General features: G+C 40.3%; 1 protein-coding gene across 12 annotated transcripts in view; it reads right to left on the reverse strand.

The window, feature by feature from the left end:
• Nucleotides 1–3,141: 3,141 nt before the first annotated feature.
• Nucleotides 3,142–27,328, reverse strand: part of MGAT4C (MGAT4 family member C) — a 435,723-nt gene continuing 411,536 nt past the window's right edge. For 10 of the 12 annotated variants that reach the window (XM_078394812.1, XM_073000301.2, XM_078394807.1 and 7 more), the window contains 3 exons: nt 18,968–19,120; nt 7,435–7,582; nt 3,142–4,909 (listed from right to left, as the gene is read on the reverse strand). In XM_078394812.1, coding sequence (XP_078250938.1) covers nt 3,753–4,909; nt 7,435–7,582; nt 18,968–19,096 — 1,434 coding nt within the window. In that variant the 5' untranslated portion in view covers nt 19,097–19,120 and the 3' untranslated portion in view covers nt 3,142–3,752. Of the gene's footprint in view, nt 4,910–7,434; nt 7,583–10,409; nt 12,520–18,967; nt 19,121–25,749; nt 25,830–27,328 lie in introns of those variants that run through there. The other 2 variants (XM_078394811.1, XM_073000303.2) reach the window with 2 other exon arrangements.

Here is a 27,328-nt window from a genome sequence, read left to right on the forward strand (position 1 = left end):
GAACAAGTCTTGCAGAAGCTTCCTTTACTGCTGTGAAGATGGAATTATGAAAGAGAAATTCAAGTGGCCACACATGAGGATCTAAATATAAGATGCACTGACTCCATCCATAAAGGAACCACAGTCTTGAGTTTACAAGCAAGGCTGTTGAGGACAGGATAATTTGGAGATCATTCATTCATAGGATTGCCATAAGTTGGAGGTGACTTTACAGAATGTGACAACGTAACAACAGGTGAGAACTCAAAATTTAAAGAAGTGAGTTGGGTGTAACAGCTTCATTCTACATGAAATCGCAGCCACAGATCCTTACATCACAAAAAATATTATTTTTGACATCAGAATGCTAGGTATTATGCCGTTTCATCTACACATCTATGCATCTGAGTTTATCCACAGAACTGTATGTGAGTTTGCCATGGAAAGAGATAATGCACTACATATGACACATTTATAGGACTCATTCTGGAAAATGTGAACATTTTTCTTGTTTTTCACCTTCAGTGAACATTCTACAAGGCAAGACTCCTCACAGGTAAATAAGTGAATTATATAGCATAGGTGATAAAGCTGTGTGCTGGGAGGAAAGAGAGCTTTTCATGATATACATAAACACTCTGTGAGAGTCAGTTATCCTAGAACAACTAACACAGACAGAATAAAGTTTAAAGTCTAATTTTTAAGTGTGACACACATATACACAGTCTTCTCATATCAAAATATGTGGCTGACCTTCCTCCCATGCTTTACACCAAGCACAATCTTTATTTTCCATTGTGAATTAATTCATAATGAAAATCAATCAAAATAAATAATTAACAATAATTGCATGAACCAAAATAAATAACAGAAAAGATAATACTGGGAAACTGAAGGCCTGATTTCTAAGAATAAAATAAGGAACAAAAGAAACACTGAATTGACTGGCTGAGCACATTATGGGAAATACTTCATACAGGAATGCTACAACCCTATTAGAGGAAAGAGCTGCTCACGACATTCCACACTATTGGTAGATCTTTTATTGCCACAAAGGGATGGGAAAGCTGCCCAATGGCATCAGCACAAGGCTCTGCATGGACCTCTACCTGTATGGAAGTTAGTATGAACAGGTACTTCACTTGACTAGGCCACAGTGTATGACATGAGGAGTTTGGTACAGTGGTGCCTCGCTTAATGACGATAATCCGTTCCAGGAAAATTACTGTTAAGCGAAAACATCGTAAAGCAAAAATAAAAAGCCCATTGATACGCACTGAAAACCTTTCAGTGCATTCCAATGGGGTAAAAACTCACCGTCCAGCGAAGATCCTCCATACGGCAGCCATTTTCGTGGCCTGTATAGCGAGGAATCCGTCCCTAAACACAGTGGGGAGCCATTTTATTTACCCGGTGGCCATTTTGAAACTGCCGATCAGCTGTTGAAAAATCATCGTTTTGCAAAGAATCGGTTCCCGAAGCAGGGAACTGATCATCGCAAAGCGAAATTCCCCCATTTAGATCATCGTTTTGCAATTGCAATTGCGATCACAAAAGGATCGCCATAAAGCGGATTCATCGTAATGTGGGGCAATCGTAAAGTGAGGCACCACTGTATAAACCCTGGTGTCCTTTAGAGAAAGTCTAAAGGAAGAGCACAGAGTTTAGTCTTCGCGCAGAATTAGCATACAGAGCATCCCAAGATCTATCCATAGTTCTTCAGTTTAAAAGGATGCTGGGCAGTAGGACTAAAGAAAGTCAGTCCCTGGATTCTGCCTGGAGAGCCAATGACAACAAGAATAACAATACTGGGACACTATTTGAAGTGTGCCCAGCCCTACCATAAGGCAGAATGAGGCACCAGCCCCAGATATTAGCTGCTGGGAGGGCAGGGGCAAGCAATGAAGTATTCCTCGACAAACCTTGCTTTTATGTCAGGTAGATTGTCTGGCATTCTCCGTTGCCCTCAGATGCAGCAGAGAAGACGTTCCCCTCAGCAGTGTTGATGCAAGATATTTCTGTACATGTAGCAGAGAGAGAGCAGGCTTTTGTCTTTTATCTAAGACAGGATCTCTTTGGATGGCCATGGTGCAAAGGCACACGATACACCTACCTTGTTGGAGCTAAGCAGGTTTGTGTGGTAAATGCCTGCATGCAAGATACCCATTGCACCCCATCTTATGCCTTATTCCTGAATAAGTGTGAGATATAAATGTAAGAATTAACTAAATTTAAATCAGATGCATCAAACAGTCTAATTAAGCATGAGATTAGCCTTCACATATTCATCGAGCACTGCATCATTCTCATCCATATGTGCAAGCACTTTCCAACAAAGTGGGAAATGACAGAATGTAATTCAGTAGGTACATTTCATGAGTGGATTAATCTGTTCATTTTGGGTTTCTTCGTTTCTCATTTTTCCCATCTTATTTTTTTTTTTTCTGGCCCTATTTCTGCTTCATTTTTAAAAAGTCTATATAAATATGTACAGTATATGATTTTTTTCTTATCCATATTTTAAACACTGATTTGTCTAATATACACATTTTGGCAAGTAGCACTCTGATGTTTTTTTCACTAGTATGACTATTTTGTGCACACGTTTGTTTCCCTAATTTACACACTTTTGTATGTATTTTTCCCTTGGACAACTGCATTGGAGAATTCTGAAAACTATAAAAACTGAGGGAGGACTGTGCTTCAGTTTTGATATTGATTTGGAAAAGTATGAATCTGGTACTTTCCTATTGAAATGCAAACCAAGCCGCCCCCCCACCAATCTGTATTATTGCAGATCTAAAGAGCTTTGAAAAGCAGCTCTTAGAATTAGAATTCCATTCCCCAAACGGGGCTTATGGGTGTAATGCAATATGAGATCTCATAAAACAAAATTATTTACATTTCTGCAGATGTCTTCTCAAATTGCTAAGCATCCGCTGCATCAAACAGGAAGCCAAACAGCAACACCTCTCTAATACAAAATTGGATTTACTTATCTAATGAAAAACTACTGCCCTTAGAGGAAGCACAGCCTAATGCAATGCTAGGGAATGACTCCAAAGTCAGGGTTTTGAAACTGGACTTGTGAATCACACTTCAGGGTAACATGATAGAATAGCATAAGCTGGCAGGGAGGTCAAAAATAGTGGATAGACTTGCTGAGATTTTCAGAATGATCATTACAGTTTTATAACATGTATTTTCGGGGGAAATGGGTAGCAATACAGCTTTCTTACAGTGCTCACAGTAGAGAATACCAGCTGCATTAACAGGACTTCCCAATCAAAAGTGCCTTCCAAACAAAACAAGCTACCAGCCACGGTACAAACACAAACCACCACCACATTTTTAATTTATACGTGGATATGACTGAGTCAAATTCTTTTGACAATATACTGGCATAGGCCTACAAAACCTTTAAATTATGAAACAGCTTTTGCTTTGTTTAGCACAACAGTTCTTCCCTAAGGGAAGATGGTGAAAAACAACAGAAAATTGGGTTTGGATCTGGAGGAATGGACAAGAACGGGTTTTCACTTCCTATAAAATTCAAACATTCCAACAAAGTAGTCATTGTATATTGCCTGACCGAACTAGTAAAAACTAGATTGCTTTTGTATGTTTTGTGATTTCCCAGGTTGCCAAAGTCAGTAGCAAAAAAACCCAAAAATCTGAAAAAGTCAGTCATTATAGGGAATGGCACCATCCAGCATTCAAGCAGTGCTTACTTCCCTAATAAAGGAGGGAAAACCTAGCACTGTAAGTTCACCTTATTGATTTGTTGGCTGTGAAGTCCATATGCTAATGCTCCTAATGATCAACCATTCCTTTTGGCTTTTGGTAACAAGTATTCTCATACAGTTAATATCAAAAAGAACTTTGTGCTCCACATTTGTAATTTCTAAGTTTCCATTTTTAAACTCCCCTAGTCGCAAGAAAGTCGTGCATTGTCTACCCTTTTTGCCCCAAACGATCTTTTCCCCAACTTCCAGTGCCCCGTGATGCAAGACATCATTTTGTCGGTCTTCTGTCCCTGTGACAACTTTAATTCTATTAATTTTAATTGGCTTTTCAAAGACTATCATATAGAAATCTCCAGCAGAGGGTGCTTTGCCCCAGAAGTACTCATCAACACTACTGTATGCTTTGCTTGCTTCATAGTTTTCAAAAACATTCATGTTTGTGTGAAGGATGGCAGGCGGATTATCAGGAAGGTCAAATGAATCCTCTTCAAAGTCATCATCTTTTAATTTATTCTCAGCTCCTTTGTAAGATGAATAATAGCCCATATGCTGGAAAAGAGACGGTTTGAAACGAATTACATCCTTTTGAGCCAGCAGTCCACGGAAATGGATCAACAGCCAATCACATGGCATTTCCTGGTAGAACATCAGCAAAAAATGAGCCAATCGGGGGAGATCATGAGAATGATATAACTTCCCAATGTAGCCCAGCTTGGAAAATTCTAGTGTCACCCAGTACGTTCCATCTCTCGAAGTTATGACTTTTTTAATAGCAGTCAAGAAGTTTTTTGCACATCGGACATCATCTTCTAACATCACATAATAATCAGAAAGGTTAGCACAGAAATTAAGCAGGAAAGCATAATCTACATTTTGTTTGGAACGGAATTTCACCCGGTCTTCAGGATCGTTATAATTTCTTTTGAGGCCGTCCAATAGTGGATAGTACTCTTCTGGTGTATGGATTACCATTAACCTCCCAGCAATTACATGGTGGGCAAATTTCTGTGAAATATCCTGAACCATCCCATCACACCAGACTGAGTCAAACTCGGCCAAATGTACCACCACCACAATTTCCTTCAGCTCTTCGTAACTCGACTGCTCAAATATGGATTTGATTGTCTCCAGCAAATAGTTTCCTTTTCTCCGTTTGACTGAGGAGAGTCCGATAGTAAGATACCCTAGAGAAATAAAGAAAATTAGACTTCTTAAAAAAAGATGGACTATAATATTGTCAATTTATTCAAAATAAATTATGAGAACAAGGAAAAAGAACCTGTCAAAAGAATCATGTGTGTATCTACTAGGACTTCTGCCCATTTTCTTTGGAGAGCATTTTTGTGCAGTGCATATCACATCGCTAATTGTTTTTGAAGCAATTCTGAGTTTGTGTGTTTGTGATCATGGAGGGGATGTGTTATTGTTATAATTACTGTTTTTTTTAAGTAACATCTCTTGTACATGCATATGATTCTTTGAATTATATCAAGAGTAATCTGTGTTAGCCAATCTGTACAGTGAATGCTTTGCACCTTTCCTCCATAAAGACATATTGGGAACATATTGTGGCTATTGCATTAAACATTAGGTGTTAACTGCATGAAGTGGTGTGAGGGAGACTAAAAGCCAAGAGAGATGTGTGCAAAGGTGCCAGCAGGAAAAATATATTTAAAATATTAACACTCTACAATCTGTCAGAGGAATGGAAATTCAGAGTTATGGCTCCATGACTGTTTACAGCTCAGTCCATTAAGGAACAGAGAAGAAAGTGATGACTTGCTGTATTTTTAAAATAGTTCTCAGGAGAAAGGAGGGAGGGAAGGAAGGAAGGAAGGAAGGAAGGAAGGAAGGAAGGAAGGAAGGAAGGAAGGAAGGCCTAATCAAAAACTCTTACACTTTTTAACTGTATTTTTTTTCACTGAGAAAGTATGTAGGCTAGCAGCTCTTTCCTACTTCCCACTTTCGAAACATCAGAATGCACCTCTAAGATGGAACAGGTATCAGCATCCAGTAGCAAGTACTGGTGAATCAGAGCTGGCAGTGGGAGTTGTGGCCAAAATACATCAAAGCCTGAAGTGGAATCCCTATTCATTCTGGTGAGGACAGGAAAGGTCAGGCTTCAAAATATCATCTGTGATCCCAAGGTGGCCTTTTGGTGGAAGGGCTGTTTTAAAACTCCAGTTAAGACTAAACAAGGAAATAAGCAAGTTTTTTTTTAAAAAACTGGATGAACTAACAACATATATAAATTATCAGAGAAGTAGTAGTTAGGGATGAGGTTTTTTTGTTTTTGTTTTTGTTTCTTGGACTACATATCCCACAATTCAACATTCTGGGAGTTCTATCTGACATACACATGACAGACAGACACCTAAATATGGCTCACCTGAGAGACAAGGCATAAATTGGAAGTCTTTGGGGCTTAGCTGAGCCTAGTTCTACCTAGCTTCCTGTTCAGAAACAAAACTCCCAGCTAGCACCAGGGCAAGAATAGGAAGGTTGAGTGGAACTAGTCCTAGCTAAGCCCCCAAACCATCCACTTTAGGTCTTTAAATAGTATATGAACTACTGTAAACATCTAAGATTGCTCTTAATGTCAGCTACCAAGTTGTGCTTATTTGGACTTCCATTTTAGTTGAATTATTCTGACTTTCAGGTGACTTCCATATATGGGATGGCTCTGACAGGTTGTTCGCGTACTGGAAATTTGTGTTCACAGCCATGAATATCTTTGGATGTATATAGGTGGAATCCCTTCTCTAATTCCCTCCAACTAAGCTACTGCATAGGATTATTGCTAGGGTAAAATAGGGTAGCAACTCAACAGGAAGATAAGAAACAATTAATTTGCTCTTAAGCTTTTGTAAGGTAAAATATGAAATGCAATTAAATAATGTCTAGAATCCTTGTTATTTATCTAAAGATGGGCACAAACCATCAGTTCAGTGGTTCATGTTGGTTTGTCCTTCAGACAAACAGATGTTTGACATTTCCCAGCCATGTCTCCTCCAATGAGCGTCCACTCAAAGGCAGCCCCCTGGCTTCCCTGCCTCACCTCCTCTGGGTGCTGCCTCTGAATGGATGCCCACCAGAGGAGATGAGGCTGGAAAGAACTGGTTTGTCTAAAGGATGAACCAGCACTAACTGCCTAACCAACTGTTCGTACCCATGTCTGCTGGCACAGCTCCCTCTGAATAAATTTCAGTGGTGAATTGCTTCCGGTTAAGACATTGGTGTAGACATTTCTTATTGTTCACAGGTTGTATGCCTCGATATATGATAGCAAATCACTATGCTAGTTTTTTTCCCCCTTGTTTTAATTCACTACTGAAATTTACACCAATGAAGGTATAAATATAGATAGGATTCTGGCCCCTGAGTCTAGTATAGTATTCAACAAACAATTTGTCTGTATGTATTTTTGGAAAATTAAATGAATGAACTTCATCTACAGATTCATTTTACACATATCATGAAGAATATACCTCAACTCATGGAGGCTATGAAGGCCTCTTTCTTTGCCTATTTTTGCTTTCTACATATCCTGTGAAAAGGAAAGGTTTGTAAATGTTATACTGAGTTAGAACCTCTTTCACTGCCTCTTATAAAGCAGTGAAAACCAACCTGGCAGCTTTTTCTGCTTCTTGCAATTAGATCAGATAAAAATCTTGCTTTGGTTAATGAAATTGAATGTTCAGATACTTACTTTTTCTTAGCAAAGGTGTGCCAGCCAGATAGCGATAGGAAACATTTATTGATCCTGAGAAATTGGACAGATCTTTAAAAGTGTGAACATATCGCTCAGAGTTTAATTGATGTGTGGCTGCTTCTCTGATTAACTGTTTGTCTCCATCCTAGCAATTGGAAGAGAAATAGGAGGGAAAAGTCAGATGCACAAGGTAAGAGCTACTGTGAAGGGGGAAATGTGGGGACACAAGACTTCGCTTACACTGCAGACATATGTAGATCTTGCTCTACTTCTTAGCCCTCTACCCCAGCCAAGTATAAACCAGACATGGCAAAACTCATAACACCAGGTACAGAAGCACATTAGCATTTACATCAACATGCTTCCACCCATGTCAGTATGCTTTTACTGGGGAGGAATGGAAATTTGTGCATCCAAATTCCAGATTGTGCAAATGGCACTGACTGGATTGGGATGCTCTTATGCAGATTGTAGAGCAGGTTTGCAGTGTCTTCACTCAACTAATGCTGGGGCTGATCAAACACCTGAAGAGGAGGAAAAGAGCAGTATGCACCAGTTGGAGATCCAGTTAGGGGGGTGGGGGAAGGGAATGTGCAGCACCTGTGGTGTCAATCCAACCAACCAGCATGAACTTCAAAACCGAGGTTTGTGCTCATCTCTAATCAGAATCCATTCAAACCAATGAACCAGATAGATTGTGACTCTGAGTTGGAATTAAACTCAGTTAACATACAGCATTAACATATGAGACAGCGGTTAGTAATAAAAGCATCAAGAACATCAGTGCACCCTTAAGTGGAAAAGACTTTTATTTCTAACTAGAGCTAGCCTTATTTGTTAGACTCTGATTTAAGGCTTATAACTGGTTAACAAGGAGATAGAATTGCTTTGTTTGAATATCTCATGTCTTAGGCAGGCAGCACTGAAAGATTTATGTGCTCTAAGGGACAATGTTGTTAAGAGAAGGAGGAAGTATACATTTGATAATGTGTGATTTGATCCATAGTGTGGACCTAATCTATTGGGACTTCCTTTTCTTCTTTGGGAACTTTCTAAACATTAAAATGATATCTTATGTTCTTTGAACAAACAAATTTATCATATTATTATTATTATTATTATTATTATTATTATTATTATTATTATTATTATTATTATTATTATTATCATCATCATCATCATCATCATCATCATCATCATCATCATCATCATCATCATCATCATCATCAAAACACCAGGTACAGTCAATCAAAATTATAAAAACATTGACTGGTATGATGTAACAGATACAAGTTTTAACCAAAAATCTAAGACCTAAGTATCTGTTAAAGATTGGTGCAGTACGTGTGCTGTTCCTAATATTGCTATTTTTTGTAGTTCTAATGGTGTTATTTCTGAGATCTTATAGTTCTGTATGAAATTCCTTCATACTGTTCCCAAAGCCCCAATGACTATGGGGACCACTAAAGTGTGTTTTATCCACAAGCAAGATGTTTTGATTGCTAAGTCTCTGTATTTTGTTCATTTTTCCAATTCTTTATTTATATATCTTATAATATATATATTAGTTTTCCAATTCTTTATTTTCAGCTCTGGCATCCCCTGGAATTGCAAAGTCAATGATCCAGGCATTTTTTCCTTCTATTATTACTATGCCTGGTGTGTTATGTTCAAGGTGTCTATCTATTTAGATCCAGACATTCCACAAGATCTTGACTTCCTCATTTTCTGACATTTCTCTACCTGATGTTCCCCTGAGTTTTTGAAAGCTGCCAAGTTATATTTTTTGCATAATGACCAGTGCACTGATTTTGCCACTCTATCATGTCTAATTTTATAATCTGCAATCTTTGGACATTTACAGATGAAGTGTGAGACAATTTCATCTTTTTATTGGCAGAATCGACATTTGCTGTTAACACTTACTATTGCTATTATTATTATTCTTAAGCATCCTTCAGTCTCAAGAGACTATGGTAACGTGCTCTGTATGAGGACTTGGAACAGGAGCTAGTGTGGCTGAAAAGGCCAATTCGAGAGTGACAATCCCTTTGACACTGAAGACACATACAATCTATACCCTGTCCAACTCCCTGATTTTGCTGCTTCCGGGACTGCCTCTTTGCCTCGGCCTGTTGGACAAGGGTTTCTTCAAATTGGGAGAGGCCGTGATGCACCGCCTGCCTCCAGGCTGAACAATCAGATGTCAAGGTTTCCCATCTGTTGAGGTCCATTCCTAAGGCCTTCAGATCCCGCCTGCAGATATCCTTGTATCACAGCTGTGGTCTCCCTCTGGGGCAATTTCCCTGCACTAATTCTCCATACAGATCTTTTGGAATTCAACCATCAACCATTCTCATTCTCATTCTCATTCTCATTCTCATTCTCATTATTATTATTATTATTATTATTATTATTATTATTATTATTATTATTATTATTATTATTATTATTATTATTATTATTATTATTATTAGTAGTAGTAGTAGTAGTAGTAGTAGTAGTAGTAGTAGTAGTAGTAGTAGTAGTAGTGGTGGTGGTGGTGGTGGTGGTGGTGGTGGTGGTGGTGGCGGCAGCAGCAGTAGTAGTAGCAGTAGTAAGCAGCAGCAGTAGCTGCAGCAGCAGGAGATTAGCTTATATTAGAATTATTTATATTATTTCTGAAGGTTGTTATTATTGCAAACCTTGATTAAAGTTTTGGTGAACTAAAAGAGACAGAAAAATATATTGCATCATCCTAGAAGTTTATTGAAAACTAAAGTTGCTTAGCGTGTTTCAAGAGATAAAAAAGAAGTTTCTACTTTTGTTTGGTAGTAATAAATATTTATAATTAAAAAACGCCTTTTCTATGAGGCGTTCCATCTTGACCTATTGGTATTTACAATGACAAAAAAAAAAGTGCAATAAAGATGAAAAGCCAGAGACTCAGCCTCATGGACTTCTAAAACAAACACATGCTATGATTCCATTACTGTAATCTTGGTGGGATGAAAGATGCTGTGGTGTGTTTCATATGTGTCTCCCAAGCAAGTGTCGTCTTCAATACATCTCAAAAGCATCCTTCATCTGGCTGTACTGTCGGCTGCTTCTCAAGGGACATCAGTGCAAAAGCGACTTTGCCATTGCATCTCAGATGAGGTTCTGCATTGAAATGGATATTTTTTGTTCTTTCATCCATGGCAACCTCAGTGCAGAAAATACCCTGAAGCAATTTAGGTGATGGTAAAGGACTAGACACATGGAAGAAATGCTGAAGAAGTCCCCAGAATCTCAAGAAGTACATGTTCACTGAAAGTTTTAAAAATGCCTTCATTCCATGAAGAGCCTGTTGCAAACTGTAACAAACATTTTTGTACTCATCTTCTGCTGACTGCAACTGTTGCTAGCGCTAGAAGACAAGGGATGAAGAGAGGTGATCTGCTCCTCATTCCTCCCACTATTTACTCCCACAAAAAAGATTTGTGACCTGACAACAACAGCAAGAAGTTGGAACAGCAGAACTAGAAGCTCTCTGGATTGACAGCAGCGGTACTTACTTGGCTACTGTTGACTCTTGAAGCTAACCCTATACATAGACATTCCATTCATAGTATGTATGTACATTATTAGTATAATTTGCTCCAAATGCCTTCAAATGAACTTTCAGAAGCTTGAGAAATTCACATGTTCATGAAATCATTGCAGTCTGGAAAAGGATCTTATGTTCCCTGAATTTCAATATGTAAGTCTTCAGCTTTTTATTTCCTTAATTGGAAGACATATATCAGAGGAATCTGGGTAGGTGACAGATATGGCCAGAAAGACCAAAGAAAGAAAAGAAAGCCTCAGCAGTTTATGGGTTCAGTCATAAAGTTAAGTAATGGTCTGTTAAACTAAATTATAGTTTATTTTAAAGTCTGAACTTGAGTCCACCCACAAACCATGGTTTGTTTGGGACTGGTGAACCAGGTAGTGCAATTAGAGTCTGAAGCTGATTTATAAACCGCAACTTATATAATAAGTATTTTGCTATTACAACTGAATTCCAAGAGCGATTACTCTGAGCTCTTATTCTGTCTAAAGAGGCTTCTCCACAATGGCAATGGTAAGTAAATGAAGCTGATTAGTGAACAGAAGGCAAACAGAAATAGAGAAACACCCCTCAATCAAAATTAGCCAGTTTGGAAAGTTCAGACCACATATATGTTCTTAACTGAGTAGCTGGGGGTGGGTAGTCATGTTTTTCAATTATTGTTAGCTGCCCAGGGTAGTTTCTGATCACTAGATGGCTGGGGTAGAGATGTAATTAATTTAGACAGACAGACAGACAGACAGACAGACAGACAGACAGACAGACAGACAGAAAGAAAGAAAGAAAGAAAGAAAGAAAGAAAGAAAGAAAGAAAGAAAGAAAGAAAACATTATAGTTTGGAAGTAGAAAGCTATCACAAAAAACTAATTGCCCACAGGGGACAATAATGGCAGACAGCTGGGATTACCTGATAGCTCCCTTCTTGTCCTGCTCACTCTCTATCTTCCTTACTCAGAATTGTATTATCGGGATAACATCACTTTCTCCTGCTCCCTCAGTCAAGAAACGATCCTTCCTAGGCACGCGGTTAGCCATAATATCCCAACCTCATCTCTGACTATCTCCAGCTTTAGGCCATATAATAAACACATTTCCTTTTGGATACTTTTTTTGCCAATTAAGGCCCATTTGAACGTTAGAAAATGTGTAGAGTATTCATGTTAAGAGTAATAGTTCTATAGAGGAGCAGCTTCTGCTATCTATGGGACTTCTCTGTGTGAGAAGCAACCCTGGAAAATCTGGGTCCTAACTCACATAGAGACACCTCACAAATAATAGCGATCTTCCTCTTTGGACTCATCGCGCTCCACATTTAGGAAGCCAATGATTCTTATGTTGGAGGGGAAAAGAGTTCAAATGCTCCCTATGAAGATTCAGCACATTTCTTAATGCCTGCATACAGCTTTATTCGAAGCACCTGCTACAGTCACACCATGTCCTACACTTTCAGCGATGCTTCCTTAGTATAATTCTGAAAGCTTAAAACATCATTTGTGTTATTAACTGTGGGTAACACACAATGGCTGAAATCCTGTTGCTTAGTATAGTAACTTGCAACTGGAGATGGCCCATTAAATGTGGGAATTTAGTGAGCCAACTCCTCTGTACGTTTCATAAATTCATGGGCCTACTCCAGTTGGTATTTACTTCACAAAACAACAGGATTTCAGCTATTATGTCTAAATTCAGAGAGTAGATGGACCATGAAAGTTTCAGGAGATCTGGGTAAACAGTTGCAAGCCTCAGCAATGAAATGTGCTAAATTTGCCTTGAACAAAACGATGAAAGACGAACCCGTTTTTAATGAAAAAGACAAATTAAGCATAAGATACCAAGCCGTCTGGGAAGTTCACATAAAGATCTGAAAACAAGCAAAAGAAAAACAGCATAAAGCTCAATGAATAAAGAGCATCAAGATTTGTCGGGGGGATTTTCAGGCACTTAACAAACCAAAGGAGGCGTCAGTAAAACTGACAGAAAATATGGTATAAGCCAGGTCAAATATAATTGTAAGCAAGGGATTGTGCATACATAAAAAACACCACAAAATCTTAATTCAGGCAGTGCCACAAGAGGAAGCTACATTTCAAAAGCTGAGGAGAATACAAAACCACGATCAAAGATGGAACTCCCTTAATAGTAATACTCTTGCAGGCTGAAGCCTGAAAAGGTATGTACAAAGGCAAATTCTAATATAAAGTTTAAAATAAGAATACAGTGGTGCCTCATATAACAAGCGCCCCATTTAACGAAGAAATCGCATAGCGATGGCTTTTTTGCCATCGCTTTTGCGATCGCACTACGATCTTGCCTATGGGGAAAAATTGCTTTGCAATTTTTCCCCATAGGCACCATTTCCCCCCAGCTGAGCGGCGGGAGCTTTGAAGCCCCACCGCTCAGCTGGGGGAAAATGTCGGCAGTGGGCTGCGGCCTCGGAAGGACCCCGAAGCCACCATCCCCTGCTGACAATTCCCTTCCGAGTTCTCAAAGGGCCCCCCCTCTGATATTGGAGAAAGCCCTTTGAGAGCTCGGAAGGCTCTCAGCGGCAGCGGGGGAAGGGTACGGGGGTGTCGAAGGCTTCCAGGCCTTTGCCTGGAAGCCTTCCGGACACCCCCCCCCACCCTGTCCCCACCACCGGCAGCCTCCCCGCGCCGCCTCCCCCGGCCGTTCTCGGACTTCTGGAAGTCCGAGAACGGCTGGGGAAAGCGGTGTGGTGAGGCTTCAAGCATCGGGGACAGGGTGGGGGGGATCGGGAAGCTTGAAGCCTCCCCGCGCCGCTTACCCAGGCCGTTCTCAGACTTCCAGCCTTCCCGATCCCCCCCACCCTGTCTCCGATGCCGGTAGCCTCCCTGCGCCGCCTACCCAGGCCATTCTCAGACACCTAGGTGTCCGAGAATGGCCGGGGTAGGCAGCACAAGGAGGCTTTAAGCGGCGGGGACAGGGGGGGATCGGGAAGCTTGAAGCCTCCCCGCGCTGCTTTCCCCAGCCGTTCTCAGACTTCCAGGCGTCCGAGAACGGCTGGGGTAGGCGGCACGGGGAGGCTACCGGCATCGGGGACAGGGTGGGGGGGATCCGGAAGGCTTGAAGCCTACCCGTACCACTTACCCAGGCTGTTTTTGGACTTCTGGAAGTCCAAGAACGGCTGGGGAAAGCGACACGGGGAGGCTTCAAGTGGCGGCTGCAGGGTGGGGGGGTGTCCGCACCCATCCTCCCCCCACGGCTTGGATCCTGAAAGGCATTCCAATCTCACCACCCTCCCCCTGCGGCTTGGATCTGAGCCGTGGCGGCTACCCCGGCCATGGCCAGCCTCTAGGGAATCCAGCCATGGCTGAGGTAGCCGCTGTGGGTCAGATCCAAGTCGCGGGGGGAGGGAGAAAACCGGATAATCCGTTCCAATTGGAACGGATTAACCGGTTTTCAATGCATTCCTATGGGAAATGGTGCTTCACATAAAAATGTTTTCACATAACATTTTTTTTCGGAATCAATTAACATCGTTATGTGAGGCACCACTGTAGTAATATTACTACTGATGCTGAAACTAGGATGTTGTAATCAAGTTGAACAGGTATTTGGGTTATAGTCCTTCTAAGCTGTGGAGCCTCCTTCAGGGCAAGAAGAAGCTGCAGAAATTATTTGGGGGGACCAGTCATTGAAGACAAAAAAATAATCCATCAATATTATACTAATTTTGTGTCTCCAGAAGTCATCTGGGTGGTTGCTGTTAGAAAGAGAGTGCTAGACATGGGCGGTTCTTTGGTCTGAGCCAGCAAAGCCATTTTGATGTTCCTCTGTGCCTTCATCTTTCCTTTCTCACAGAGGGATTGATCGAAAAGTTCTGAACAATTTCATGTTATGACAAATACGAAGAGTACATTTTCAGCAGCAGTCAGCAGAAACCTCTTCAATCTAACCCTACTAAAGCTTCTGACAAGTGGCAATGGTTGCTGTCCCGAGCATGTTCAGTAAGGTTGAATTCAATAAATCAGGGAGGAGTGAAGAGAAGGTTCCAACAGGGAGAGTTCTCAGTCCCTCTGGTTAGTAATAAATAGTTGTCTGTTCCTCCTTATAGCCCACAGAGAGTCAAAAACCATCAGTTTTCCCCTTTAGGCATGCTATCAGATAGTTGTAAAAAAGAAAAGAAAAAGAAAACCCTTATATCTCATAAAAGGCAGGCAATGCCCATTTCTGATCACAGTCTAGAAATTTTCATATTTTAGAATCATAGAATACAGTGGTGCCTCGCTTAACGATTACCTTGTTAAACGACAAATCTGCTTTACAATATTTTTTTGTGATCGCTATTGCCATCGCAAAACGATGTTCCTATGGGGAAAATTTGCTTCACAACGATCGGTTCTCTGCTTTGGGAACCAATTCTTCGCATTACGACGATCTAAAAACAGCTGATCGTCGGGTTTCAAAATGGACGCCCACTGTGCAAAATGGCTCCCCGCTGTGTTAAGGACGGATTCCTCACAATACAGGCCCCAGAAAATGGCCAACCTATGGAGGATCTTCACTGCACAATGAGGTATTTCGCCCATTGGAGCGCATTGAACGGTTTTCAATGCATTTCAATGGGTTTTTTAATTTCACTTGATGACGATTTCGCTTAACAGTGATTTTAACAGAACACATTATTGTCGTCAAGTGAGGCACCAGTGTAATAGAGTTGGAAGGAGCCTATAAAACCTTTGAGTCCAGCACATTCCTCAATGCAGGAATCCAAATCAAAGTATATCTGACAGATGGTTGTCCAATTTTCTCTTGAATGCCTCCAGCACTGGAACATTTTCTTCCTCCCAAGGTAATTGGTTCTATTGTTGTACAGCTCTAACAGTTAGGATCTCCCCCCCCCCGATATTCGGTCAAAATCTGACTTTCTGTAACTTGAGCCCATTGCTGCATGTCCTGCACTCTGAGATGATAGAGATCAGATACTGCCCCTCCTCTGTATGACAGTCTTTCAAGTATTTGAAAAAATGTGATCATATGTTTCCTCAGTCTTCATTTCTCAAGCGTAAGCATGCCTAGTTCTTTCAGTCTTTCCTTTAAGGCTTGACTTCTTGTGCCCTGAACATTCTTGTTGCCCTCCTCTGAACTTGTTATGGTTTGTCTGAATTATTCTTAAAGTGTCGGTGTCCAGAACTAGACACAGTATTCAATATGAGGCCTAACAATTGCTGAACAGAGGAATGTGAAGGAGACATAGAGAGGAGAAAGAGAGATGAGAGTGTGCCATCTACCCAAACTATAGTGTCACAGAGAGAGGTGGTGGGAAAAGAAACAGAAGGATTGATTGCCAATGAAAAGGAGGAGAAAGAAGCAAAGGTGGAAGTTTGCCTAGTGGAAGAAGACAAGGGAAAGGAAGGGGAGGAGTTAACCTTGCCTGTGTGGGAGGAGAAGATAACAGGAGGAGGGAAAAGGAAAAGTGTTCTATGTGCCGTGGGAAGGGATAAGAAAGGAGGGAGAATCTACAGTACTTATTAAAAAGCACAGGGGTTTTTAGAAGAGCTCCCCAACCTTATAGTGGGGAGACTATTACCTGACCTGGACCCAAAAAGAAAAGAAGCTGACAATAACCGAAATGCAAGAATGGACAGTGGTAGTTTTCCTGAGAGGACAAGGTCATTGGAGGAGGGTGATCCAACCCGATACAACATACAACCACTGTGCAAAGGGGATTGGGCTCGACATTCCTGCTGCGGCACGATTTGTGCTGTGAGGAGCACTCCACTGAGGAAGCCCACAGACAAAGAATGGTTTGAGCCAGCCCCACAATAGACTCTCTAGAATCCCCTTTGGGAATATTATCATCTCCATATGAACAGTTACTGAATTTGAGTTGTCTTGACCCTGTTGAGGTTATCGTTGAATATTCAAATGTTAAATCAAATAAATGTGTTAATTGTTCAAATGAGTGCTCTTGGTTATTTCCCGCCAAAAAGCAGGAACTGCTTCAAACTTCAAACGAACCCTATCAGAAAGAGAGTTAGGACTTCATAGGATTTGGTGATTATTCTTCTGTCACTGCATCCTAAAACAGCATCTGCCATTTTGCAGCTGTATCATGCAGATGGCTCTTTGAGTTTGTGAGCTACAACAATCTCAAGATGCTTCTCACTTATAGCATTATTTAGTGACGTATCCCCATCTTGTAACTGTGTGTTTGGTTTTCCAAAGTGTAGAATTTTGCACTTATTCCTGTTCAATTTCATTCTGTTGTTATCCATCCAGTGCTTGAGTCTATAAATATCTTTTTGAATTTTGTTTCTGTCTTTCAGGGCTATTCCACCCAATTTTGTGTGATCCACGAATTTGAGAAGTATTCTCTGAACTCTGTCATAAAAATGCTGAAGACCCCAGGACTGAATTTTGTGGTACATTATCTCACTTCTTACCTCCTCTCAGTTTGAGAGGGAGTCATTTATAAGTATTCTCTGATTAGATATCACACCATAGCTTTTCAAGCAAATAAGCTGAGGCATTATGCACATACCCTCCCATGTGGCCCTCTTTTGAAATTACAAGTTTCTATTTAATTGGGGAACATGGCAACACACTCGCATAACTTGGACTCCTTCCTGGTAGGATCTCCTGCCCTGGGACCTTATGTATCATTGTCCTAAGTTTATTTATGCTTTGCTGCTTTTGTTTCCTTTGAATTAAATAAAAAAAATAAACTACAACATGATGACTTTCCCCCAGAATTCCCCTTACTGCCACTTCTTCTATTAAGTCATCACTATCGGTTGGAATCAAGTATTGGACAGCTAATTCTCTAGGTTTTTCTCTCTCCACTTTTTGTAAGAGAAAATCATCAGCAGCACAAGCCAGGAATTTCTTGGAAGTGCCATATCTGCTGGAATTTGCTGCTGGATAATGGACTCCCTCACTGTGTCTCTTGGAAATTCTTGCAATTTGTTTTTGAAAGTTTTCATCTGCATCTTCTCCTTTATTGGGCAGTTGGTAGTAGATTCTTGATGGGACAACCAAGCTCATCCTCTTGTATTTCTGTGCAAGAATATGTATTTTTGTCATATAGTATAAATCCACCATTCTTTCTATTCTTTCTGTTCATTTTAAACAGTCGCTGAATTCCAGTCATGGGAGCTATCCCACCAAGTTTCAGTTATTCCTATCAAGTCATATTAACACCCCTTGAATGAAGATTTCAAGTTCTTCTTGTTTGTTTCCCATACTCCTGACATTTGTGTATTCATTCATTCATTCTATTTATATCCCACCTATCTGGTCAATATGACCACTCTAGATGGCAGAGATTGTGTGATATGTGGCCTGCTTTCTTTAATACATTTTAATGAAGATTACTATTGGAGCCCATTAGAATTGCTTGGTCTTTTCATATTGTTTGTAAGCCTTCACCTACCTTTACATTTGAACTTTGGGTCTCCCTCCCCTTTCCAAGTCAGTTTAAAGCCCTCATGATGAAGTTCTGCGTGCTGTGGCCAAAACATTCTTCCCAGTCCTTGTGAGGTTCACCCCATCTCTTGCTAGCAGTGCATCCTCCAGGAAATATAACTCATAGTACCAAAATCCAAACCCCTCATGCTGGCATTGCCTTTGTAGCCAATTGTTCACCTGGATTATTTTCCTTTCCCAGAATTTCCCAGCCATGCTGATGGAGGATTCTGAGCACAGTCCAAAAAGAGGAGCCTTTCCAAGCTCTTATCCTGACACACCTCTATTGCTGTTTGTTTTGTTTTCAAATAAGGATTATGGGACATGTGGTCAAAAATTCTCTAAGCTCTGATCACAACATACCTCCATCAGCCATTTTGTTTTTGTAGAAGTGGGGAAGTTATAGTCCAAAAAAGAGGAATATTTCTATACATTGATCCTGGCATACTTCCATATTTTGTTTTCATAAGTGTGCTTTCTATTACCCTACAATTATACTGCTACACATCATTTTATTGTACATGGGCGACTTACCAAGACATAGCTGTCTTCAATGTATAAGTTCATGAACAACAAGCAGATGACCAAGACTCCTAGAAAGGATACTGCAGATCGCTTTCGTAAACACCTCATTTTGTCCAAATGCGTCACTATGAATTTCATATGGAGAAGATCATACAACACCTCCTAAGGGAGGGGAAAAATACAGTGGAATTTGTGTAGGCTTTTCAATCTATGTTGCAATATTGCTAAAATACAGTTTTAAAACAAATTGTCTCATTCTTATAATTCCTTATAATTGGTTTTCACATGTATACAGTATAAGCTGGTTCATGGCAGTATAGGATATTTGCATAAATTCTATAGCTGAAAGTAAAAAAATTGTCAATATTTGAACAGAAATTCAAAAAACAAACAAGCAAACAATAATTCCCAACAGACATCTGCTAGATTAACTGCCCAGTTGTGAAACAGTTCATCAATTTTATTTTATCTTGGTTAAAACCTACACATGCCAGGCAATGATTCTTCAGAACTGGATACAATCTATTAGGAGACCTTGTATGCAAACTTCATTAAAGTTAATGGAACCTAACCTACTCTGTGTGAGTCCTTTTCACAGCTAATCAAGTTTACAGGCCAAATACTGTGCTGCATGGAGTTCCATGGTACTTGATTATGCATTTTTGAAAACAAAGCAGCAGTGCAGGCTGCCAATCCGATTGGTGAAAGTAGAAGACAGGGAAGAGACTACTTGACTTCCCCCCCTTCTCTACACAAAATTACCTTTCCAGACTGCCTTCTTCCCTCTGCTCTGGGGATGGGTGGATGGGTGTTTTCCAAAGCATCATTCAATCACATCTCAGTTTGATGGAATGCTGTTCATTCAAGCTTAGCTTCAGCTTGTCAATGCATTTGTTCTTCTTAAAAGTAAATTTCCAAGCTCTGGCAGGAGCACAGTTTTGAAATAGTACTTTTTCCCCCCTTAGGAAGGTTTACAGATTGTAATAATGACAGAAATGCATTTAAAACCATTTAGCTTTAAAATATGTCAGCCATGGCATTGAGCCATTTTGCTGCCTTTTTAAAAAATTGCTGTGCTTTTCATACATCAAATCCTTGTCTTCATTTATCCCTTACTCATGGTGCTGCCTGTAGGGAATGATTTCACCTTTCTATTTTTCCCATTAGTAACCTGAAACTGTTCCATGTGTTTTCTGTGTCACCACCTACATGTTCACCAGTGAGTCACCGTCAAGAGCCATACAAAATTTTAAAAAGTGTAGAAATTTGCAGAAATTTACCAGTGGACTAAATCCAATTATGAACGAGTCTATTATTTAATAGAAGTTCTTAAGTCAACATTTATATACATCACATTGATTCAATGGATCCATTCCAGTTGACTCTATGAGTTTGATATAAGCCCTGCAATGTCATTTAAAAGAAGTCCAGGAACTGTTTTTTTATAGGGCATGGTTAAGTATAATGCCTTTGGCTATCCTGGAAAGAAGATGGGAAACAGGCCTAACCTTGAACAAACTTATCTTGTGTGGGTTGGCAGGTTGAAAAATCTTGTTGTTATTATTATTTAATGTAGAAATAAGAGTATTTGGAAGTATCTGAGCCAAATTTTAGAGAGAAACGGGAGAAGGAAAACTAGTGAATTTTGGATTTTATTATTGCATAGACAAAATTGTAGGTAATGATTGAAATTGCATGTTCTTATCTGAAATAAATTATGCCTGAATCAGGATGATTTTGAACTGTAGCTTTGTATAATTTAGGTTTGATTCAGCTGGCATTACTTTCCATAATCAGTCACACAGTTTGTGGAATTTGTGTTTTGTAATGATCTGAGAACTGTAGAAATAAACTGGGGGCGGGGAAGTGAATACTGGGACATGGAATCACATAAAAAACAAACAAACAGAGGTGTTACATTTGAAAAGGAAGCTATTGCCATGGAAGACTTCATTATTTTGAAAACAATAAAAATGTAGTTGATATATTCAGCATATACTGTACTGAAATACAGCAAAATGCTACTTCACAGAAAACTTATACAGAAAGTTATAATCACTAGATGGCAGCATGAATACACAGTAGCCCTTTCCCCCCTCTGCTCTATAACCTTCCCATCAGGTTATCCAAATACACCACTTTGCTTTTTCTTTCAGCCTACTTAGGGATATAATTCTGACCTAACATTATTCCTTTGTGGAGGGATTTATATGAAAAAGATGATATTAGAACTAAAAACCATATGGATTTTCAAGGAGAGAACTGCTCAAAGAGGACAAAAATGTCTTCTGCTCATTGGGAAAGAAGAAACAAAAACATACCTGTTTCCAAGGAGCTCAATTAACAGTCCATTTCAAATGCTTTGTTCTGAACTTTTTCAGTTATTCGTAGTTGACAGCAAAGCAGAGAGGACAAAGAAATGAAGGCAAAGAGGAGGGTGATGGGAAATGGAAGTGTTAATTTGGCCCCACATCTAAGAATAAAAAGACAAGACTCTGTTTCTCTGAATGAAGTAAATGATCAGAATGTTAGAATTCCTGATGCTCTGGAACATAAAAAAGGTTGCTCTTTTTGGAAATTCACCCTGCACATGTGGATGATAATAGAAGGCAGGGCAGAGCAGGTTTCCTCTCCTCACACGTTTAGCTTATTCAAGTTTTAGTACAAAGCTACAAGAAGGGGGAACTAGAGGAAAGCAATGTTATTGGTTGAGAGGACAAAATGTTAATGAAAAGTAACACCTCCAAACCCATCTAGCCTGGGTGTTTCCACCTTGGCTCAGTCTGTCAGATGACCCACAATCTTACAACTGCTCACTTTTCCATAGTGGAAACCCCCTTTTCCAGCTATTGATTCTTGGGACAAAGATGGCACTAAGACTCAAGAGGCTCTTCTTCCTTGAAGAACACAATAGAAGAAGAGTCATGCCAAATCAAATTAAGGGGCCCAGCATTTACCAGATATTTCCCAGAAGCCCCCAAATGGATGTGATGCACTTCCTCCATTGTTCAGAGGCAGCTGCATGGCTGCTTTACCTTCAAACTCAGACCAGGGAAGGTGTGCGGTTGCTTAAAATAGACACAGCTGCATCACCTCCACACTGGAGGTCTGACCTGTCATGAAACTCTTAGGTAGGGATATAAACAGAGCTGCCATCCTCACCAATCTCACTCAGCAGTCTGGATAAGAATATGTCTGGGAAGCACAAAAGGCAAAAGAGCAGAAGACCATTTAAAGTACCAAACTAGTTGTAGGAAAACATGCTCTTTAAAAATGTTTCCATATGTTCCTGGGTCGGTGATGATCTTCTAATTAACAACATTGTCTTGTTTTGTAAAGCATTAAAGCTAGAAATCATGAACACTGTGCAATAGTCATGCACTATTGCCTTTTTCCGTGTCATTCAGTTTGCATGCTTTTCTCTTTTTCTTCTTCTCAGTCCTACATTCCACTCAGCAGAGACAGTGGCATGTAGGAGGTGGTACTCCCCTGCTGTCATTCATATAAGATGGCGTTTCCCCCCTTCCTTTTTGCAGTATTTGGATATAGCTCTGATGCTGGCACATCAGCAATCTAGTCTAGACCATAACTCCATCTGGGCTCCTGCACTGACAGCTCCCTTTTGTCACATCTTTTTGGCCTTCAGAATGGCTGTGTCTACATTGCCCCCGTATTAAAGGGAAATGTAGATATCAAAGGAAAACGCAAAGAGTTTTGATGTATAAATTGCAACCGGAGCAGGGTTGTCAGGCTTTGCTTGTTTGCATAGCATGCAGAGTCACTTTGAACATATTGGCATTCACAGATGGGCCTCCCCAACATGTTGTCTTAGAAACATTTGCTTTTTTGACATCATTATGATCAGAAAGAATGCCTTCTTTTTACCAGTATGTTTTGAAGCCATTTGGTTAATTTTTTAAATGTGAGCAGAAGCCTCCATACTTGATGCTAATAGGAATATTTTATATTTATTCTGTTTGTTTATAATGTGCCTCCTCACCCAAATGATAATTCTTTAAAAGCTTATAATGAATTTGAATTAATGTTCTTCTATTTCATTTTTTCAGATTGAAAACATTGCTTTCTGTATTCATAAATACAGGAAGAACATAGAAGTGTGGCAAAATGTAATGCCATTACATGAGTTAACAAGTAATGGTGTTACATCGCAAGTTTCCTGTGGCCCATTGGCTACTTGTTTTTCTTCTAGTTACTATTGCATTTTAATTTCTGGATTAGTCACAACTATAGCCCTCACTGGTGAAGGAATATGCAGCACAGAAAATGACATCACAGTCATATAGATTCATTATATTGTGGACAGCTGAAGGTACAGTTCAGTGAGTTGTGTTGGGAGTTCAATCTGGAGAAGAGCCAGATTGTGTGACCCTGAGCAAGCTGCACATCCCCACAGTGCCCCCAGAAAAACACAACAGCTTCTGAGTAATATCTGCCCAAAAAAACCCTGAGAATAGTCAGCATATGTAAGAATCACCTTCATGGTATAATGAGGATGAAAACAACAACAGTGATGACAACAAGGATTTAATGGACAGCCTTTTTCAGGTGTTATGGATCAGAGTGCTATAAACTGGTGATGAGGGGAATGTATTAGTATGTTTCCACCAATCACTTCTTATGAAGAGGAGCATATTGTATTTGATAAACAAAACAACCTTTAAAAACCCAAGACAGAACAGTGTGAAGTGAGGGGAAGAAACATTGGCAAAAAGCCTGCAAGAGATTGGGATTATTTCTGTTTTATCTGAACAATTTCACAAACCATAATAAGTACTTTTGCTTGGTCCTGCTTGTTCACCAGCCCCAAAAAGTCTGGGTTGAAATGTTAAGCATAGATACATTGACATAATCCCATTGAACTCAGTGAGGATTAGTCTGAAGTAAATGTGGTTAGAATTGAGCTGAAAAGCTGCCTCAAATATAATTTACACATGGGACAGGGAGAATCCAACCCAAACTACGACACCAGAGAAGCCAAGCATTAATTTATGTCCACTAACATACAACAGCATGTTTTCTATGTAGAAAAACATTAAGAGATTCTATAATGCCATGTAATGTTTTACTGTTAATTTGATTACAGTAATGAGCTTTATGTTTTCTGAAATAATATCAACCAATTGTACATTTCCTCTTCACGGATTGCTGCCTTGTTGTGGCAAAGGGGCTTGAGTAATTCAGAGAAGCTATGGGCTATGCCGTGCAGGGACATCCAAGACGGACAGGTCATAATGGAGAGTTCTGACTAAATGTGATCTACCTGGAGCAGGAACTGGCAAGCCACTCCAGTATCTTTGCCAAGAAAACTCCATGGACAGAAACCAAAGGCTAAAAGATATGACGCTGGAAGATGAGCTCCTCAGGTTGGAAGGCATCCAACATGCTACTGAGGAAGAGCAGAGGACAAGTAGCTCCAGAGCTAATGAAGTGGTTGGGCCAAAGCCGAAAGGACGCTCAGCTACAGACGCGCCTGGAAGTGAAAGGAAAGTCTGATGCTACAAAGAAAAATATTGCACAGGAACCTGGAATGTAAGATCTATGAACCTTGATAGGCTGGATGTGGTCAAACAGGAGATGGCAAGAATAAATATTGACATCCTGGGTGTCAGTGAACTAAAATGGACGGGAATGGGCAAATTCAATTCAAATTCAAAAAACTAAGATCATGGCCACTGGTCCCATCACCTCCTGGCAAATCGAAGGGGAAGATATGGAGAAAGTGACAGATTTTACTTTCTTGGGCTCCATGATCACTGCAGATGGTGACAGCAGCCACGAAATTAAAAGACTCCTGCATCTTGGGAGGAAAGTGATGACAAAACCAGACAACATCTTAAAATGCAGAGACATCACCTTGCCGACAAAAGTCTGCATAGTGAAAGCTATGGTTTTTCCAGTAGCAATGTATGGAAGTGAGAGCTGGACCATAAAGAAGGCCGACCACCGAAGAATTGATGCATTTGAATTGTAGTACTGGAGGAGACTCTTGAGAGTCCCCTGGACTGCAAGGAGAACAAACCTATCCATTTTGAAAGAAATCAACCCTGATTGCTCACTGGAAGGACAGATCCTGAAGCTGAGGCTCCAGTACTTTGGCCATCTCACGAAAAGAAAAGACTCCCTGGAAAAGACCCTGATGTTGGGAAAGTGTGAGGACAAGAGGAGAAGGGGGTGACAGAGGAAGAGATGGATGGACAGTGTTACTGAAGCTACCAACATGAATTTGACCAAAGTCCAGGAGGCAGTGGAAGACAGGAGGGCCTGGCATGCTCTGGTCCATGGGGTCATGAAAGGTTGGACACGACTTAATAAACAACATTGCACAATTTAGCTGATAAATTTCCTATTCTTCATTCTTGTCCAATTTATATTTCTGCTTTTGCTCTTAAAAGACTGCACATCATGCCCTCAGGGTTATGTGCTATTGCCTTCATCCGCTGAGAAATCCTGACAAAGGAAAGATCTTTTAAAACACCCAGCAAAACAACAAAATCTTTTACAAGGATAAGGTTAAATTTTACAGGAAACATTTTGAAATGCACCATAGTTTTTCCATATAAGACATGTGCATCTAAGGTTAATGCATACATTTCACTTTATAGCTGGTTGTGAACTGGAAAACAAGCCAGATCGAATGGTCGTCCATGATCTCAAGTGGGCTCTTAATAAACGGCACTATGTCCTATAAGACAGCTTTATTGTACAATGGAGAATGTTTAACGGTAATAGGCAGGGCATGTGTTACTGGTAGCAGAAAAGAAGAAAAATACCTGAAGCTGAACCCAAATGTTATAAAATTTCCTTTTCAATCATTCATTAGGAGGGCGGAGCAATCTCCTCAGACCATATCCTGAGAGGGAAAAAACATTTCTCTGAAATTTCTTCAAAGGCCAAGCTTTTAATCTAATGCACAAGGAATTTGAATCTTACATGCAGGGAATTCTAACTCAGAGAGTTCGGATAGTAGAGATTCCAATATATCCATAGTCCTTTTGGGGTTATTCCAACAGATGAGATGAAAAAGTGGTGTTTTCATACCCCTTTCTAGCCCTAGTCAAGCTTTTCTCATGAACAAGCAGACATTTAGCAAAGTCAGACAGAATTAATTTACACCAGCTTCTGGAATGGCAAAGGTTGCCAGATGGTTTGGGCACATATCTGAAGATCCATCCCTCATAAATCACCCTACTGGTGCCCTATAGTGGACCTTCTTTGCCTCCTTTCGGATGTCAAAGTTCTAACATCAATGAGGTAAAGGGTAAGATTCCATGGTTGCTCCCCCAGGCCCCGAAATGAAAACACAAGACAACAATTCTTTGGATTTAAACATGGGCCACACTTTATTAATACCAAATTAAATGCCACCAAATAAACCAATTCCAAAATTGAGGGGGCCTGCGGTAGTGCGGGGAATAACGCCAAATAATTCCAAATCAGTCAATGGGCGAGTCCCAGGCCCCAGGTTCCAACAGTCTAATGACCGGAGGAACCTGTAATGCCTCAATTAAACACCCCGGACCTCTAGCCATCGTATTTGATAACCTTTGGTCCGCAAGTGGTCCAGCGCATCAGCCACCTTCGGCCCTGTAATCGCACGATCCGCAGAAACCGTCAGAACTGACGCGCTGTTTGCTTTATGATAATTACAAAAGGGACACACCGTGACAACCAGTTATTCCCGCATTACCCGCCAGTGTGACCAAATATAAAGAACCAACGTCAAATGGCAACAAACCCTTTTCCAGTGTGGGATAGGCGAAAAATCCCCCCATCCAGATGCCAATTAGGATAGAGGTCAAAAATTCCTATCCGGCCCCATAACAGGCGACCCCAACAGACACACTAGAAAGAGGGTGGGCGGGTGGGTGCCAAGATCGAAAGAGGCCCAGCTTGAGAACCGGCGCTTCCTTAAATAGCGCCCGTTCGTGCCAAAAGATCACGTGGCCCAGGTTGTCTACCTCTCCCAGGGCCAGGGAAGCAAAAATGTCGCACAGATCAATTGGCCTGTTGGCGCCATTCCTGCGCACGCACGCTTTCTTTATCTCAGTACAGACCTTTTTTTCTTTTTCTTTTTGCTCTTGGAGGGGACAATCCAATATAAATTGCATCTGTAAGACTCTCTTCCAGCAACCACTGGGCTGCAGCATGAAGCTTAGAAAGTAACTAAGGGTTTTCAGCTTTAAATTTATTTTTTCTTTTCTTTTCTTTTTTAAAGCTATTCCAATGTCTTGTTATTTTCAGTTCCAAAAATGTTTGGGGAGTAAGCATAGGAACATTTCTCAATTACATTTTCATTTATGTTTCTCAGAATGCCATTCATTTTCTCATTCTGTCCAATCTCTATGTTGG

The sequence above is a fragment of the Pogona vitticeps genome, chromosome 5 (assembly GCF_051106095.1).
Source record: "Pogona vitticeps strain Pit_001003342236 chromosome 5, PviZW2.1, whole genome shotgun sequence".
Classification (NCBI taxonomy): Eukaryota; Metazoa; Chordata; class Lepidosauria; order Squamata; family Agamidae; genus Pogona; species Pogona vitticeps.